The 18755-nt window shown below is 37.2% G+C and overlaps 2 protein-coding genes across 3 annotated transcripts; one reads left to right on the top strand and one right to left on the bottom strand.

Moving 5' to 3' along the window:
- Window positions 1-3512: 3512 nt before the first annotated feature.
- Window positions 3513-15420, top strand: LOC131946553 (uncharacterized). Its single transcript, XM_059307402.1, has 11 exons — window positions 3513-3612; window positions 4772-4825; window positions 9153-9185; window positions 9496-9585; window positions 9941-10147; window positions 11416-11463; window positions 11704-11751; window positions 12349-12378; window positions 12658-12699; window positions 14031-14066; window positions 14531-15420. Exons 2-11 carry the CDS (start codon window positions 4780-4782, stop codon window positions 14566-14568), a joined length of 618 nt encoding a protein of 205 aa, XP_059163385.1. The 5' UTR covers window positions 3513-3612; window positions 4772-4779; the 3' UTR covers window positions 14569-15420.
- Window positions 5160-9036, bottom strand: LOC131946551 (uncharacterized). Of its 2 annotated transcripts, XR_009387716.1 has the most exons (3): window positions 8630-9036; window positions 5710-8328; window positions 5160-5408 (listed from the first exon to the last, which is right to left on the bottom strand). XR_009387716.1 is itself a non-coding variant. In XM_059307401.1 (2 exons), the coding sequence occupies exon 2, from the start codon at window positions 7843-7845 to the stop codon at window positions 6352-6354; it is 1494 nt and encodes a 497-aa protein (XP_059163384.1). In that variant the 5' UTR covers window positions 7846-8328; window positions 8630-9036; the 3' UTR covers window positions 5160-6351. The 2 variants fall into 2 exon arrangements, 1 of the variants encoding a protein (XP_059163384.1); XM_059307401.1 differs by having other exon boundaries at window positions 5160-8328.
- Window positions 15421-18755: the final 3335 nt, after the last annotated feature.

The raw sequence follows: 18755 nt of genomic DNA, 5'->3' as shown, positions 1-18755 counted from the left end.
TATTTTTTTAAATATATTCATAAGAACCTGATATATTGGAACACTATTATGTTGCTGTTTGCATTGTTTTAAAAGATTATTGCAGATTATCTCAAAAGATACATTTTGAATCTCTTAAATATTTGGATTTCATTTGCACAAAGTATTTTAAAATTATTTTTATGCTATGGCTCAATAGATACTTACGTTTTTTTAATTGTAAGTTGGATGATGAAACTGAAAAAGAATTTTGACAATTCAGTTTTGCTCAATTTTCAAATACATTTGAATGCAGACAAGTTTTTTCAGGCATCTCTCTGGGGTTGGGGGGGGGGGGATATACTCAAAGAATCAAATATTAGAAAGACAATGGCTAACTTTTCTGTCATCATCAGGCATCTAGATTTTATTGCTAATGTAACATTTTTGGTCAATAAATTGATAGCACAGTAGTTGAACTTATCTCATTGTTTGGTGACTTAAGATATTAATTAAACCTCACATATACTTGCTTAGAACTACTTACCTCCCTTTGCTACTTATTTTTTTGTGTCATATCACCACAAATAAAGTGCTTTATCAGAAATGTGGAGGTCCCAGTAGACACTCATTAAAAGTGGGGAACATTATTTATAAAGGACAAATAACAGTTTGATCCATATTTTAGTTTTCATTTAAAGTTTAATCTTCTACCAAAAACAAACAAACTAGAGCATTTGAACGCTGCAGAAAAAAATTAGTCTTAAAAAGTTCCATTTCAGTTATTTAAAAAAAAATCCTCTTAAATAGTTGATAATGTTGTAACAAACATTTTGACTGGTGAAATTTGTAAAATCAACAGAACCACAAAGACAACACACTTGTTGGTGTGGCCATACCAATTTCATGTGGTTGTGCTCAGTCCTAATTTTACCACAGTACTAGGTGCTTATTTAAGTACTTTGTCCTAATTTTGCTGTCAACTCCACCATACTAACCACTTATTTAAAAGTGAGTGATCTGTAACACGTTTGTTTGTTTCCTTATTTATAAGATTATTTTATCTGTAACAATTTATGTTGTTAACTTTAGTACTGTTTTCTTTCATACAAAATTGATGGAGATATTTAGAACACAATTCATCATTGTGGGGCACAGACTTGCAACTGCAAGGGTTACCTCTGCTATTTGACATATTGCCATCCTTTAAATATAACATCACACCCACCAGCCCGAAATGTCAGATCTCCCTAATGATGAGCTTCAACCTTTCCCCCACTTCCTCGAACAAAGAACAATACTTATTTATGGAAACAGCAATTTCTTTTTAAACATGAGTAATATCAGATATGCTGATCAAATTTTTTTTTGATTACCAAAAACACAAAATAGCTGTATTAATAAAATTTTGAAAATTAATTTTTTAAATGTAGAAGTGTGAAATCACACTCCATGAACTTCCCACCACTGGACCAATGTTCCCTCTAAGCTGCGTGGTTGCGCGACCGCGCAGTAGTTTTGAGCTGCCGCGCAGTGTTTTTATAAAATAAATATTTCCTTGTATAAGACTTTTAGAACAGGGCCCACAGAAAATACATTTTGCACACTAGCTTTTCTCCCTTAGAGAGAACATTGCTCTGGATCCCTTAAAACTTATTAGTGTGTCATTAGTTTATTGGAAAACCCCTTATCACTACTCTGCCATTTCTCACCACCAGTACTTATCACCTATATCACATCTTGTACTAATCTGTTTTAATTGTGGTATACTGTGCTCATTCATCATTTTTTTTTCTTGTCACTCTGTCATTATTTAATTTAAAATAAAATAAGCCGAGCATTTTTTCTTTACTCTCTTAAGTCATATAAAAAACCACGGTGAATTTCATTTTAATTTATTATTTTAAAAAATTGTATTATTTATACAAGAATTTGACTGTTGCTTATTTTTCTGTATTACTGTATTGTATATTTATGATTAAAGTCTGGCTGTTTGCATATATGTAGTTGTTTGTTATAGAAGGTTAATAATTTAATATAGCTCTTGAATTCAGCTTGTTCATTTATTTGCTGAGATTGTCTTCATTTGTGAGTATAATTTTAACATTATTTTGCTTCAATTAAAGATATGCTTTGCCCATGTGTTTTTGTTAGTTTTAGTACTATAACATATAATAGAAAGTTAATAGAAAAAAAAAAGATATTTGAAAGTACACATTTGGCATCATGACAGTCCGTCTTTACCCCCTCCCCTTTGGTCTTTACCCCCACCCCTTTCGTCTTCACCCCCTCCCCTTTCGGAGAGGTGCCACAAAACACAGCATGTGTGGCGTCACAATCCAATGGGGAAGGGGTGGGTGGGGGGAACGTGTTCTTTTTAAACAAATTTCGGCAGTTTTGCAGCTTTTGTTTTGAAACTTTTTTTTTGTAAATTGTAATTATTGATCAATGTTCCCGATCTTTCAGTATTAAAAAGTGTTCATCGATATTTACAGCTCAATCAACTAGCAGACAATTAACAGAAGCGGGTTATTTTTTTGGGTTACTTCCCCTTGTGAAAGGGAATCAACTTCATCTTTTAGTTTTAGAAAGACATTGGTGTATAAAATAACTATAAAATGCAAATTTTAGGAAAGGTGTAAGAAAGGGAATAGAGGGGGGGGGGGGCACTGAATTGTGAATCCCATCAGTTAGAACCATTTTGATTTCAATAGTCAGTTGTGTGGGGTTTAGAACCATTCTGATCTCAGTTTTTCGAGATACGGATCTACAGTGTATTGCTTCTGTTGAGAAACGACGTCAACAGAAATACAGAAGCAAAAAAAGATAAAAAAACATTTTAAAAATTTTACAAGTTTGTGGGCTGTGCAATTCTTTGACATGGTATTTTATTAGAAATAAATTCAGTCAAGGTATTTCAAAGGTAAAAATATGTCAAGGTGTTTAAAATAGTTATTAGAAACCCGTCAAATAAGGGGAAACAAAAGCTATCTTGATAAGATTAGCTGAATCACGATGCTAAGGACTGATCAGAACAGATGGAATCTGGAATACAGATAATCTACTACAGTGTTTCTTCCAGACTTTTTTCTCCGGGGGGGGGGGGGCACTTGACACTGGTAAAAGTATATGTTTTCTATATAAATTCCATTTCGTTCGGGGAGCGGTAGACTTTCTCCCCCCCCCCCCCCCCGAAGAGATGCCTGGAAGAAACTCTGATCTACTGGATTCCCTGCCGAAAAGAAATGATCAGTGCCCAAAGAAGCAAAACCATGTCATGAACCGAATTAAAAGGATCCGCCCAAAACCAGTAGGATGGGACGTGTGGTTGCGTCCATGTGTTCCACAAGTGATCCACAGGAAAGATGATGTGATGACCATTACAGCCAAACGGATCAAGTTTCGTTTCTTCTGAAGGAGCTGTCGACGAACGCTAACACGGATGCACATTCTAACACATTCACACCAATATAAGTAGGCGCGCATTATGTTTAGCGCACCACGCCATACATATATTTTAGCACTAATGTACACACAAAGTAAACGCAATATTCCGGTACATTCGGTAATGAACACAAGTGTGTGAACGCCTAAATTTATTCTAACCTTTTGGCGAAGTTTTGTGTTTACATTCAAAGTTACAGTATCAATCAAGTAAAGCCATCACCTTCATATAAATATTGTCTAAGTCACCTTTATCTTGATTTCATGTTTTGAGTTAATTGAAAAAATACTGACATAAGTCTAGAAATCTAGTCGAGAATCTATATATGTCACTACTCACTAGACTATATGAGACTAGTTCTAGATCTATAATCTAGATGTAGATTCTTTAGATCTAAATAGGCCTACTACGGCTATTTCCCGTCCTAATATAGATACTTGGGTAAATTATAATTTAAACTACTCCCCCCACCAACCCCCCACCCCCCACTTACTACTCAAAGCAAATGACTATTAATATTATGGCTACTGTGATATGGCCGTAACAATATGGCAGGTAGTATCACGTGACAACCCCCAGAGTAAAAGACAACAATAACATATAGACCTAGATCCATCTAGGATTTCTCGCCTCTCGCCCTTCAATAGGGTAGGCTGTTAGGGCGCCTCAAGTAGGCTACTTTTGATCAGCTTTCTTTCCTTCGTCATCTTCAGTGTTAAACCTCTCCTTCCTCTAATCTTGTTTTCCAGGACACTGTTAAAAGTATATATTTTCTATATACATTCCATTTCGTTCGGGGGGGGGGGGGGGGGGGGGGGGGAGAACGGGTGGGGGGGGGGGGACAGGGGTGGGGGTGGGGGGCGGTAGACCTTCTTCGGAGGGACTCCCGAAGAGATGCCTGGAAGAAAATCTGAAGTTCAGGTCTGGACCTTAGGCCTGAGACGATTGCTCACTGACAACTAATGTTTTCGTTTTCGTAACCCTAAACAACCTTTAGACGCTTTGTTTTGAGTTGTGGTCATGTTTTATAAAGACACTTAAAGGCTCGACGGATCCTAGAATCAGCTAGGAAATGGAAATAGCACTTGAATCCAGAACGCCATTTTTTTTGTGCAAACTGTATTAAAATCAAAACTTCTCAAATTCGGCTAGTCCCACACATCGTTATTTCTATATACCTAGCAATTTGCCCCCCTCCCATATCGCTTGGTCCCTAACATTCAATGCATGCACTTTTTTTCACAAGCAATATAAAAATACACAGTTAATTTTTCCCATCTGACAAGTTTCTATAACATCATTAAAATTCTTGCTACCCATAATAAAACAACTGTTTTGGTGATGTCGTTGTCCTATTTTTACCCCTAGGATTCACAATGGGATTTTTCTGGAGGCTTTGGAACTGTTTAGTAAATAATTCAAGTAAGTTTTACTAGAACGTTTTTGTATTGACCAAACTATGACAGACGCATCAACCGAAATAAATAAATAGAAACTTTCGATGACTTAACTATTTAATGAATATCTAATTTAATTTAACACGTCGCACAGTAGACGTATCTTAAAGGATATACACCTTAATCTCTGCTCACACGTACACGCATATATATATATATATATATATATATACATTATATATATATATACACATATTATATATACACATATTATATATATATATATATATATATATGTAAGCCCTGCTAGGGGGGGGGGGGGGATACCTTAAAATCTACCTTACCCTTCCCTAGGCTTATCTAACTAACTACTGTCCGGTCAGTGCAAGCCCGGCTAAACCCAGGCTGGTTAATAACCTAACCTTAGTCTAAATTAAAAACAAAAAACTTTAACAATAATATAAAATTTATTTCACAAAATAATAAATATGGATCCAAAAGTTATTATAAAAAAACCAGAATCTAGATCTAGACAAAACACTCAAGACATAGATCTACAAAACAAACAGAACTCAACGAAACAAAACACCCAATTTCGGACCACCGTCCTAGAAAGAGGAAAAATAAGACAAATCAATTTAAAATGTAAAAAAAGTCATACACAAGGCAGTAAGCTGACACAATTGTCAGCCTAAACAAGAGGCTCTCATAAATGAAAGTAAAATCTACAATAATCCATGACTAAACCCAGGCCATCGTGCTACCACGTGGTCTGGATAAAACAAACATTGAAACTTCTCAAAGTCGAAGTGACTAAATAGATCTAGTATATAGTCACTTTGTATACAAAATAAGCAAACAAAAATATGGAAAACATAATAAAACACTATAAAAATAACCCTACGTTACCATACACCACATAAACCTGACACAGAAACTCTTCAACACACAGGCCTCGACATTCCAGCCGAATGTCCCTCCATGTCGACACACCACATTCACGAACAAAGAAACCAATACTACGAACAAAGAAACCAATGCTACGCACAAGAAAATAGTCCCTAATACAATAATAAGTAACATTCAGGACATAAAGCAAAGTGGAGCAACAATCCGAAACAAAGTTTGCATAAATAATAACATTAAAATATAAACAAGACACAATAACCAGGCTACAAACCATTGTAAAATCAAAATCATATCAGCGCCATAATAGCGGACTACTTAACTAAAAACCACAACAATCCTAAAAGGAACACAAAAAGCGACATTCGCCTTCTTAGTTACAAATAATTATAATAACAGATAAACACACTCCAGCCGCTCACATACACGCCCCTTAAAGCTTGCGGTCACCGCAAGCTAAATAACTTGAAAAAAAATCAGAGCCCACAGGGCATAATCATAAATGTTACAAAAATACAAAAACTTTGCACAATCACAATTTTGCAAAAGAACTTGCAAAAAAATCAGCCCGCAGGGCACAATCATAAATTTTACAAAAAACAAAATTTTGCAAAAAAATCAGCCCACAGGGCACAATCATAAATGTTACAAAAAACAAAATTCTGCAAAAAAATCAGACGATGTGGCTGTAGCAGCCGGCGGTACAACTTTGACCGGCCTTGGGGAGGGCGGTTGAGTCTTGGGAGGCACATATCTCCTAATCTGTGTACTGGCCACCCGGCGGGTGCCAGAAGGGCCATCTTTCTTTTTAATGGCGTAACCCCCGCCGGTGATCGGAGGTAATTCGACAACGACATAAACTGTCGGGCCGTCCCGGTCTGCCATTTTGCGTCTGCCAAGTGGGGGTTGTCTCAGAAGGACCAGGTCGCCTATGGCCAGTTCAGCTACAGGTGCCTTTTTGACCTGTTTGTCCTTCTTGCTTGACTCTGTCTGGGGGCATGCCCCAGCACCACCACCCGGTGCCTTAATTAAGGATGGGTTATGTGGAACCATTGCCTCTTGTTCCTCAGATTGGTCCACCTTTACACTGGTTATGCTGGCGCGTAGGCAGGATGTTGGGCCTGATACCACTGACGGATCTGGGTGAAAAGGGTGGTCTAATGGCTGTACCACCTTGTCGTCCTTCATTCTGGGGTCTCCTTCCGTCGCCTGAATAGTTGGTACACTCTTGGCAGGCACCAGAGTCCTTTCGCAGGGGCGTAGGACCTTGTCCCCTCGCCATACCTTCGGTGTCACTTGATTCCCTTTGGGCCCATATTTCTTTGCCATATGGCAATGACGGGCGAGGTGACCCCTCTGGTGACAGTTATAGCAGCCCTTTGATTGGACCTCCGTGCGCTTGCGAGGTGCTTGGCGCACATTGGACAATTTGGTGTCCCGCGTAAAGTGCTTCAGCAGGGCAGCAAGCTGCTCTGTGAGCCTGTTGACTTTGTCCTCCAGCTTGGACCTGAACGAACATTGTTCCATTGGCCTGGCATTTATTGCTGCCACGTAGGCAGGTTCAGCAAGAGGGTCCTCGTCTCCAGACCATCGAATGGCCGCATCCCGTATGGCCAGGAAGGGGATCTTAGGGTCCCGGAAAATCAGCTCGTGCAGATGGCGTCTGACTGTGGCCTGGCTCAGGTTTTCCACAAACTGGTCTCGAAGAAACCCTGCATCAGTCTGTGGGACCTGCAGGGCACTCTGCCTCGTAACCAGGGTCTTGAAGGCCCTGTGCAGTCGGTGCGAGTAGGCCCTCACCGACTCGTGTTGGCCCTGTACAACCATCTGAAACTGGGCCATGAGCTGCGGTACTCTCCTCTTCTCGCCGTACACCTCTCTGAGGAGCCTGAGGGTGGCTTCGGGGTCGTGCTGCAGGTCGTCACCCCTGCAGCTCAGCTCCTCTCTCACCGCTTCCCCCAGGTACTGCCAGAGGAGGTCCTTCCTCTCTTCTACTGAGAGGTTTCCCCTGGCCCTCCAGAGGGACTGGACCTCTTTGATGAACCGGTCCACCTCATAGCCATGGCTGTCCCCATGGAACCTCCGGATTAGGATCTCCCTGGGTGGAACGATGATGATGGTTGGTGCCACCTTCGCCATCTCGTCCGAATTGGGTGTTTTAAACAACAAACGATTCCTACACTAAACAAAAATTAAACACATATGGTTCCATAAAGGGCCTATCAAGAAAAAAATTTAACTAAGCTACATCTAGCCCTAGCAAAAAAACAAAAATTTAACTAGACTAAAGCACTGACCCCACTCGTGCTACCAATTTGTAAGCCCTGCTAGGGGGGGATACCTTAAAATCTACCTTACCCTTCCCTAGGCTTATCTAACTAACTACTGTCCGGTCAGTGCAAGCCCGGCTAAACCCAGGCTGGTTAATAACCTAACCTTAGTCTAAATTAAAAACAAAAAACTTTAACAATAATATAAAATTTATTTCACAAAATAATAAATATGGATCCAAAAGTTATTATAAAAAAACCAGAATCTAGATCTAGACAAAACACTCAAGACATAGATCTACAAAACAAACAGAACTCAACGAAACAAAACACCCAATTTCGGACCACCGTCCTAGAAAGAGGAAAAATAAGGCAAATCAATTTAAAATGTAAAAAAAGTCATACACAAGGCAGTAAGCTGACACAATTGTCAGCCTAAACAAGAGGCTCTCATAAATGAAAGTAAAATCTACAATAATCCATGACTAAACCCAGGCCATCGTGCTACCACGTGGTCTGGATAAAACAAACATTGAAACTTCTCAAAGTCGAAGTGACTAAATAGATCTAGTATATAGTCACTTTGTATACAAAATAAGCAAACAAAAATATGGAAAACATAATAAAACACTATAAAAATAACCCTACGTTACCATACACCACATAAACCTGACACAGAAACTCTTCAACACACAGGCCTCGACATTCCAGCCGAATGTCCCTCCATGTCGACACACCACATTCACGAACAAAGAAACCAATACTACGAACAAAGAAACCAATGCTACGCACAAGAAAATAGTCCCTAATACAATAATAAGTAACATTCAGGACATAAAGCAAAGTGGAGCAACAATCCGAAACAAAGTTTGCATAAATAATAACATTAAAATATAAACAAGACACAATAACCAGGCTACAAACCATTGTAAAATCAAAATCATATCAGCGCCATAATAGCGGACTACTTAACTAAAAACCACAACAATCCTAAAAGGAACACAAAAAGCGACATTCGCCTTCTTAGTTACAAATAATTATAATAACAGATAAACACACTCCAGCCGCTCATATATATATATATATATATATATATATATATATATATATATATATATATATATATATATATATATATATATATATATATATATATAATATGTATTTAATTCACAGGCCCCGAAGAGAACGGCAAATGCTGCGCACAAGGTAAAGCTATTGTTTATTTTTTAAACAACATACAGTACCTGGAGAATCTAACCCCCCCCCCCCCCCCCCCCGCCCCCGTCCATTAGCTACTAAAGACTAATTTGCCATTAATTTAAATATTTAATACATCTTTCTTTAATCAATACTTAACATTTGTATGTAGATGAGGTCAATATAAAACAATATGCTTAAATATATATATATATATATATATATATTTATATATATATATATATATATATATATATATATATATATATATATATATATATATATATATATATATATATAATCGTCTGTATGTATTCAGATAAACTGAAAGAGACAGAGGAGCCCTCCTGGCAGATGGAAATGCTTTGTTTGGTTGTCGCGATTCAAGCCATAGTTAATGTTTACTTGCGTAAGTATTATATACATCACAAAAGCCATCTCATTGTAGGTGCGCCATTTGGCTATTGCAAGACATTATAAACAGGTCTTAAAACTAGGAAACTGAGTTAAGGATTGGATAAATTAAGTATCTAATTTTTTTAGTTAATTGATGTGTGTTACAGCATTTACACGGTATCGCTTTACATTTACACTTATTTATCAGAAGAAACTTACAATTACCCAAAGACGAAACTTCTGTTTTTACGGGTTTTTAAATTCGATACAGATTTGAAACAATATAATTGTGAAATTTTGATAAAAAAATTACAATTTTAAACAAATTACTTCGTTAATTTGATATTTAAAAAATATAATTTAACCAGTAATAAAGCGAAGAAGACAACCCGGGAACGGCAGCCAAAATGCCACACAGCCAAAGACTTCACTAGCAGAGATTGCGGCGGATGGCGGTTCTATTGGCTCGTTGGATCAGTTCCTTATGGAGAACAACGACCTCTCAATCAGTCAGGACAAACCCCAAGCTTCATCCACACCAGCAGCTAATGAACAGCTTGGTTCTCCATCTCTCAGTGAGTAATTGTCTTAATTGTAGTCTAACACAGCATCAGCTAATGAACAACTTGGCTCTCCATCTCTCAGTGAGTAATTGTCTTAAGTCTAACACACCAGCAGTTAATGAACAGCTTGGCTCTCCATCTCTCAGTGAGTAATTGTCTTAAGTCTAACACACCAGCAGCTAATAAACAGCTTGGCTCTCCATCTCTCAGTGAGTAGTTGTCTTAAGACTAACACGTGCAGCTAATGAACAGCTTGGCTCTCCATCTCTCAGTGAGTAATTGTCTTAAGTCTAACACACCAGTAGCTAATGAACAGCTTGGCTCTCCATCTCTCAGTGAGTAATTGTCTTAATTGTAGTCTAACACACCAGCATCTAATGAACAGCTTGGCTCTCCATCTCTCAGTGAGTTGTTGTCTTAAGTCTAACACACCAGCATCTAATGAACAGCTTGGCTCTCCATCTCTCAGTGAGTAATTGTCTTAAGTCTAACACACCAGCATCTAATGAACAGCTTGGCTCTCCATCTCTCAGTGAGTAATTGTCTTAAGTCTAACACACCAGCATCTAATGAACAGCTTGGCTCTCCATCTCTCAGTGAGTAATTGTCTTAATTGTAGTCTAACACGTGCAGCTAATGAACAGCTTGGCTCTCCATCTCTCAGTGAGTAATTGTCTTAAGTCTAACACGTGCAGCTAATGAACAGCTTGGCTCTCCATCTCTCAGTGAGTAGTTGTCTTAATTGTAGTCTAACACAGCAGCAGCTAATGAACAGCTTGGCTCTCCATCTCTCAGTGAGTACTTGTCTTAATTGTAGCCTAGCTAACGCACTTGCATCTAATGAACAGCTTTGCAGTCCATCTCTCAGGTGAGTTATTCTAATGCACGGGTTTGGTAGACCATCTATCTATAAGTAATTGTCTGAATTTTAATGATATTCAAAAAGACAGAAAAGATCAACGTGTTATTCAACTGTTGGGTTGAAGGGGTGTTTAAAGTGTTGTCACCAGAGCTATTAAATACAACAACACAGTGACAAACAAATCATTATTGAGATATAAAAAAAAGAGTAGTGGCAGTCTAGTAGACTTGGGAAATTGTAGTTGTTAGCGGGCTCATATCTGTTGGTTGTATAGTTGCATTTCACACAGAACCTATTTTAAGATTTCTACTATAGATGGCCCCTACATACGAGCGAGATACTACTGTTCACTTTTTGCCAACTGTATATTCAGCTACATACCAATCATTCTGTTCACTCTGTCATTTATTCCTTTCAGGGAAAGCCAAAAAGATCTATGAGGCCAAAATTCAGTCATATGTCACAGGTAATTAGTATATATATATATATATATATATATATATATATATATATATATATATATATATATATATATATATATATATATATATATATATATATATATGTATATATAGTTTGTGCACGTGTATGTGTTTCAAAATATGTATGTTGTGTATGTGTTTGTCCGTGCCTGTCCTTGTATATATGTGTACATACAAACACTTGTATAGCCTCCATTATATTATTTCCTTCCTGAACTTCACAGAAATTGCTAAAAAGACGGCTGACTACAGCATTCCACAAGTTCTTCTAGGTAAATGTTGTCGATGTTTTGTGGATGTGAAAGTAAATGTGGATGATGATGTAATGTGGTGTGTGATTGTATACTACCTTCTTACATTAAACGGTTTTCTCATCAAAATGTAATATTAGGGTAAGGGTTTTGGCTATAATTATGAGTGGTGCTAAGTTTAAGTTAGGATATGTTCGGGAAAGAAGAAGCATGAATCATTACTTGGCCGGTCTACTTGTTTGGTGTTCTATAAAATGCCTTGCAAAATCATGATTTACCCTGAGATTTTTTTTTACTCTGCCATTTTATTTCAGGCATTCTATAATTCTATACCGGTAACATAAATAACACGTTTTCTCAAGGGAGAAATGAGATTTCAAATTGATACTTTAAAAATAAACGAGGCAGGAAAAATAAATATTTTATAGCGCAGTGTAGAATTTACTCACAACTTATGTTGTCTGCACTTGTTTTTTAAATTTGTATCACTTGCTCATATACAAGCATGTACTCTCTCACGCACACACACGCATGCAAACACTCAAACACATACGCATGCACACAAACACTACTTAAAGAACCTTTCAAATTAACAATTACTTTTTTCAATATTCTCAGCATGGGATATTATGCATATTGCCAAGGAAGGTAATATTTTAAAAATATTCTTTTTAAAACTTTTGTATTTCTAATTACACACACACGTACACGCACCTATGAATACATAAATCAAATTAATGAAAAAAAAAACAACTGAAAATCATGACAAGAATAAAAAATAAAATTGTTTCTCTTTGTTTACGCATTGCTTATTTACCTTTTAGGAAACATTTACACTTTTTGGATTTTGGCTATTAGTTAAAATATGTAATGTTTTATGTAATGTCTCCGTGTTTCTTTCAATAATTCTCCTATTTTGTTTTTAAGCCCCAGCTGACTCCTCTGACCTGAATCTCTTATTATCAATAGGTAATACAATATATATTTGGTAATTAACTATTATCAATAGGCAATACAATATATATTTGGTAATTAAATATTATCAATAGGTAATACAATATATATTTGGTAATTAAATATTATCAATAGGTAATACAATATATATTTGGTAATTAAATATTATCAATAGGTAATACACTCAAATCTGATAATTAAAAACATTTTTAATGAGTGGTTCTTTCAGGCATTGCTTTTGATGCGAATCCACTGCTACCTCCCCCCTTCCACGAGCACACCCATCGCCCCCCTCCCTTCCACTATGAATAAATAGAGAAAATATACAATTTAAAAGAGGAGGAAATATACTCCAGCCATACTTAAATTGCCCCCCCCCCCGAGGTAAAAGTCCCCGCCTCCCGCTAAATGTCTGAGTAAAAACCTGTATAAAACTCACATTCAGTGTTTCTTCCAGACTTTTTTCTCCGGGGGGGGGGGGGGCACTTGAAATTTTCGGGGGGGGGGGGGGGGCGGTAAACTTTCTTTGGGGGGGGGGGGCGGACACTGTTAAAAGTATATATTTTCTATATAAATTATATAAATTTCATTTCGTTCGGGGGGGGGGGGGGGGCGGTAAAAAAATTTCGGGAGGGGGGGGGGCTTTGCCCTCCCCGAAGAAATGCCTGGAAGAAACTCTGCTCACATTATTTCTGTTTTTGTTGTTGTTATTGCACCATCAGCCTAGGATGATGTTCTATTTGTATGCATCGTGTCTTTCTTTTAATAATATTCGCACAGACCGCGCCAAGATGTAAAGATCGTGTTGTAACGCTAGTCATGCATGCTTTCTTATTAATTCCTGACTTGGCGAACCGTACTGTTTGGCTTAAATAGGGAGGAGGGGGGGGGGGGGAGAGTTGGGTTTCGGAAGCACTTGGGTTTCAAGCTGGGTTTTGAAATTCATTCTAAGAACTAACTAGTCCAGCTCTAAAACTAATGTGTCAATTATATTTTTGTTTCTTCCCTACTGTATTATTGATAATAAAGTGTTCGTTTGTCCTATTTAATATAGGAACAAATAAATAATTTTCAGCAGTTTGTATTTTATAAAATGCGATATCGAAGTTGTTCAGAAATATTATTAAATGGGAATTATTAAATACATAATATGTAGACAGCTTTTATAACATTTCTTAAATTTTAGAAAGTTCGCAATACATTTTGAAATTACCTTTGCCAAAAATTCTTATTACCTAGGACCAAAAGAAATTTTTACTTTTTTTTTTAGATTTGACATAACACCTTTTTATAATATTTCCGTCTGTTTTCAGTTTTCTAAAATAATTTTGTTTTTGAATTCACAGTTGCCATGCCGAAAATTAGCCTCTTGTTATCAAAAGGTAACACATTTTGAAATTAATAGCCTATTTAAAATATTTAAAATACTCATTATTGTTTTTTAATTATAAGAGTTATTATCATTAATGCATTATAACAGTTTTTTAAAATATTTTACGTTTTTTATCCTTTTGTTTATATTGAAAGACTTTTTTTTTTTACTTGGAGCTGTAAATGTAACGTTTGTCATAAATCAAATTAATTTCGAAGCCGTCGTTAATAACAGTAATTTTTTCAAGAACATTTTTTTTTAAATTTTGACATTTTTAATAAATATCGCTCTGAGTTACTCTAACACGAATTTTTCAAGAATGTTTTTCACATTTTCAATTTAACATACTTAATAAGCAATGCTCAAGCCCTAATTTTTTAAGAACTTTAAAAAAAAAAAAATTCAAATTAAACAAACAAATAAATATAGCTCGTACACTAATGTTCAAGAAAGTCATTTACCTTGTTTCTGCAGCTCTGTTGCCTGACAAGATGAAGAAAAGTCGGAGTTAACCTCTCCAGCCAATGTAGCCCCAACCTGGATAATTGTGTTTAGATCTTTGATTTCATCTCTCTGGATTCTGTTTCAAAGTTGATATTTAACTTACTTAACTTTTTTAAAAAAAAAAGCAATAGCAATGCGTGATACAAGTGTTTAAAATTTGTATATAAAAAAATTAATTTGCACTCGTTTTCAGAGCGAGCATCTCAATGTAAAAATGTGTGGATTAGAATTGACAATGTTTCTAATGGATAAAGTACAAAGACTCCTATAGTTAATATTTGGTTGTGTTTACAAGCTTTCAAATGGATTGTTCAAGAGATTTAATTTGACGAGTGTCTTATAACTGGTTCGTCTAGTTTCAAAAACATTAGCCTACATTGGTAAATTAGTTTGGAGTATGTTAGGCAGATGTCTTTATAGTTAACCTTCACGACTTTCTGACTAGATACTTTCTTGTTACTGACGAGTTACTGACTGGCTAGTTACTGAGTGACTAGTGACTGAATGACAAGTTACTAACTAGTTATTGACTGGCTAGTTACTGAGTGACTAGTGACTGAATGACAAGTTACTGACTAGTTATTGACTGACTAGTTACTGACTGGCTAATTACTGAGTAACAAGTTATGTCTTGGGTGGTTACTAGTGTTTAAAGCCACCTTGCTTTATTCTGAACATTTAAAAAATTATTTCTTCTGTTCTATATATATTTAAATTGCTGTTGGGCCCAACCATGATTTATGTGTGGCGATTCATACATTTAGATGGTCTAAGGTAGGCACAGCTGTTGATTTTAATTTAAGGAGAAGTTGTCTTAATTGGAATAATTTTAAGATTGTTTTGTTTTAATAAAGATATGATTACACAATAAATTTCGTTCTGTGTTTATATCGAGAAGTAAAAAAAAAGAATTTTAAAACAAAAATTAACATTTGTCTACCGACATCAGAAGCTGTGTTTAATGAGATTAAGAGTTAATCTCTCATCTCATTGATTACAGCTGGTGTTTGGTGTGTGTGTGGGGGGGGGGGGGTGGAAGTGAGAACAGATAATGACATATGTGGGTCTCTAGAACAAGCATTAGACCTGTATCAGTTGGGCTGGTTCTACAGCACAGCAATGAGGTCAGCCTGGGCAGCGTTTGGAAACACTCGAAAACTCTATTCCACACAGTAACCAGTGGAGTGCTCATTGTCCGCAGTAACCAGTGAATAGAGTAATGTCCACAGTAACCAGTGATCTCAGTCAGTGTCCACAGTAACCAATGATCTCAGTCAGTGTCCACAGTAACCAGTAAACACTGACAAACGCAAAGTCCCTACTAGAACTACTTTTAAATGTCAAGTGATATTAAATTATATATACGAGCCGGCCCGCGGCATAACATACGCCGCTATTTAGTTGTTTCTAATTTTCAATAATTCATAATTTGTGAATTCGACAGTACCAACGCTGACACTGAAAATATTTCTTTAAAACACTATAAGTAGCTCGTTAAGGACCATAAGCCCCCCCTTCCTTCCCTCCCCCCCCTCCTCCCCCCCCCTACGTTTAAAATCGTTGGCTCTGCTTGTAAACATTTAGAGTGAACACAGCTCACTAAAACCATGTAGGGGTGGGGAGGTAGGGAGAGCGTTTGCAGCTTGTTTTCTAACGGCTCGAAGAAGAGAATTATATATATACGAGCCGGCCCGCGGCATAACATACGCCGCTATTTAGTTGTTTCTAATTTTCAATAATTCATAATTTGTGAATTCGACAGTACCAACGCTGACACTGAAAATATTTCTTTAAAACACTATAAGTAGCTCGTTAAGGACCATAACCCCCCCCCCTTCCTTCCCCCCCCCCCTCCCCCCCTACGTTTAAAATCGTTGGCTCTGCTTGTAAACATTTAGAGTGAACACAGCTCACTAAAACCATGTAGGGGTGGGGAGGTAGGGAGAGCGTTTGCAGCTTGTTTTCTAACGGCTCGAAGAGGAGAATTATATATATAGATATATATATATATATATATATATATATATATATATATATATATATATATATATATATATATTTATATATATATATATATATATAATATATATATAATATATATATATATATATATATATATATATATATATATATAAAATATATATATATATATAATATATATATATATATATATATATATATATATATATATATATATATATATATATATATATATATATATATATATATATATATATATATAATTTTTACATCCCCCCCTCAAACTTTTGATTTGCACCCCCCCCCCCCTCAAACTTTCGATTTGCAACTCCCCTCATACTTTTTATATATATATACCGAGGGGTCTATGGGGGGGGGGGGTTATGACCCCCTACCCCCCCCCCCCCCCCCCTGCCTACGCCACTGTGGTACTGGTAGTGAGTGTATAATGCATGAACTTTATGATATAAGTATTGTTAATCTCCAGTTCGGCGAGATGTCTATAGTTGTAGCCTAACTACCTAGATTCGGTTTTTGGACCGTCGATGCGAGCCTGAGGTATGCAGGCGGCAGGCATGTCATCCTGATGCGACGCAGTATCCCGTTGACGCTGTTCAGGGATCGATCTATAGGCTACCGCTACAGGTATACTCCACATCTGTGAGGGGATAATACTTGTGTCATCGAGGATTTCTATAGTTGTAGCCTTCCTGGCTAGATCGCTAACGTAACAGTCTGAATCATGCAGGCGACAGGCATGTCATTCTGCAATGCGGCAGGACTGTCTACTGATCTCCTAGGCTACATCTATAGTCAGAAATGTATTAGTAGGCTAAGTACATGTACTTGTGCTGCTCTAAGTTTGATAGCATTCACGTAGAACGTGGGTGTCTTTATATTGTGAATATTATACTAACTTCTGTGATAAGAAAGAAGTGAAAGTAATCAACCGAATTGATGAATCTCAGGTTATAGATACGTCATACTCTTTGCCAAGCCAGAGAAACTGTAAGAATATGGTACTGGTAGTTCTCAGAAGCAGTAATTCTTACATCTTCCAGCTAGTACGTTAGGCGCCTGCAAATTTTGGTAAGTAAAGTTTTTTCGTGTTTACAAAATATCGTGTAACACATCAACTGAAAGCGGAATCCCGTCCGTGCAGTTTAATCAAGCAACTATTGTCACAAATCGACCGTTGTCACGTTAGTGACAGCGTTTTACGGTCTAGCCATGACTAAGTTAGCTAGCTGTCATCTGCGGATGTGCAGCCATTCGTTTACTAGTGTGTTCCCGGCATTACGCAAACAGAGCAGCGTTGTCACCGTCATCGTGGAGTCAAGCATTTGCTTGAATGAATCTGAGCATCTGCTTCTCTGCAGCAGATGTTTAGTACATGTTTAATTGTTGGGTTGTGTGGCTTAGAACTTTGGTTGACGTGGTGGCGTCACTCACTAAAGAGTTTAGCCTATATTGGTAACATAGCAACAATTACAGCTTACAGCATATGCAAATATGTTTTATATGCAAGCATAGGCTATATGTTTGTAGTGGAGGCTATGTTCTGCGATATGTGGAAAACACGGTAGTTAGTGGTGTGCTACACGTCAACGTAGAAGCTTGCTGTTTTGTGGGACACAAGAAACAGATGAAACTTGTCGTACACAGCTGTTGTTGTAGTGCTGGTGTGGTGTGAATGTCGGTCAGTGGTAGCTTTTGCTGACTCATGCAGGCGTGTCGAGCAACCTGCTGGTGTTTTCGTAGTGCCGTGGGGCACAGTTGTCACGCTGTGGTCACGTTGTGGTCACGTTGTGGTCACGATGTGGTCACGTTGTGGTCACGCTGTATTCACGCAGTGGTCAAGTTGTGGTCACGCTGTATTTACGCTTTGGTCAAGTTGTGGTCACGTTGTACCGTCCAGACGTGACAACATTGGCAAGCAGGTTTCTGCGGACATTCAGCGATCAACCATCGCTGAAGGTTGAAATATCTACATACTAACCAAATAAAAAGATCACGTCTACATAGCAACCAAGCTATAAGAACAAATCTACATAGCAACCAAACTACAAGAACAAATCTACATAGCAACCAAACTACAAGAACAAATCTACATAGCAACCAAACTACAAGAACAAATCTACATAGCAACCAAAGTACAAGAACAAATCTACATAGCAACCAAAGTACAAGAACAAATCTACATAGCAACCAAACT

This window comes from Physella acuta, unplaced genomic scaffold, assembly GCF_028476545.2.
Source record: "Physella acuta isolate Inbredline_101_S28 unplaced genomic scaffold, ASM2847654v3 ptg000562l, whole genome shotgun sequence".
NCBI classification, from domain to species: domain Eukaryota; kingdom Metazoa; phylum Mollusca; class Gastropoda; family Physidae; genus Physella; species Physella acuta.
The sequence above is the reverse complement of the archived record's forward strand: the minus strand, read 5'-3'. Positions and strand labels throughout refer to the sequence as shown.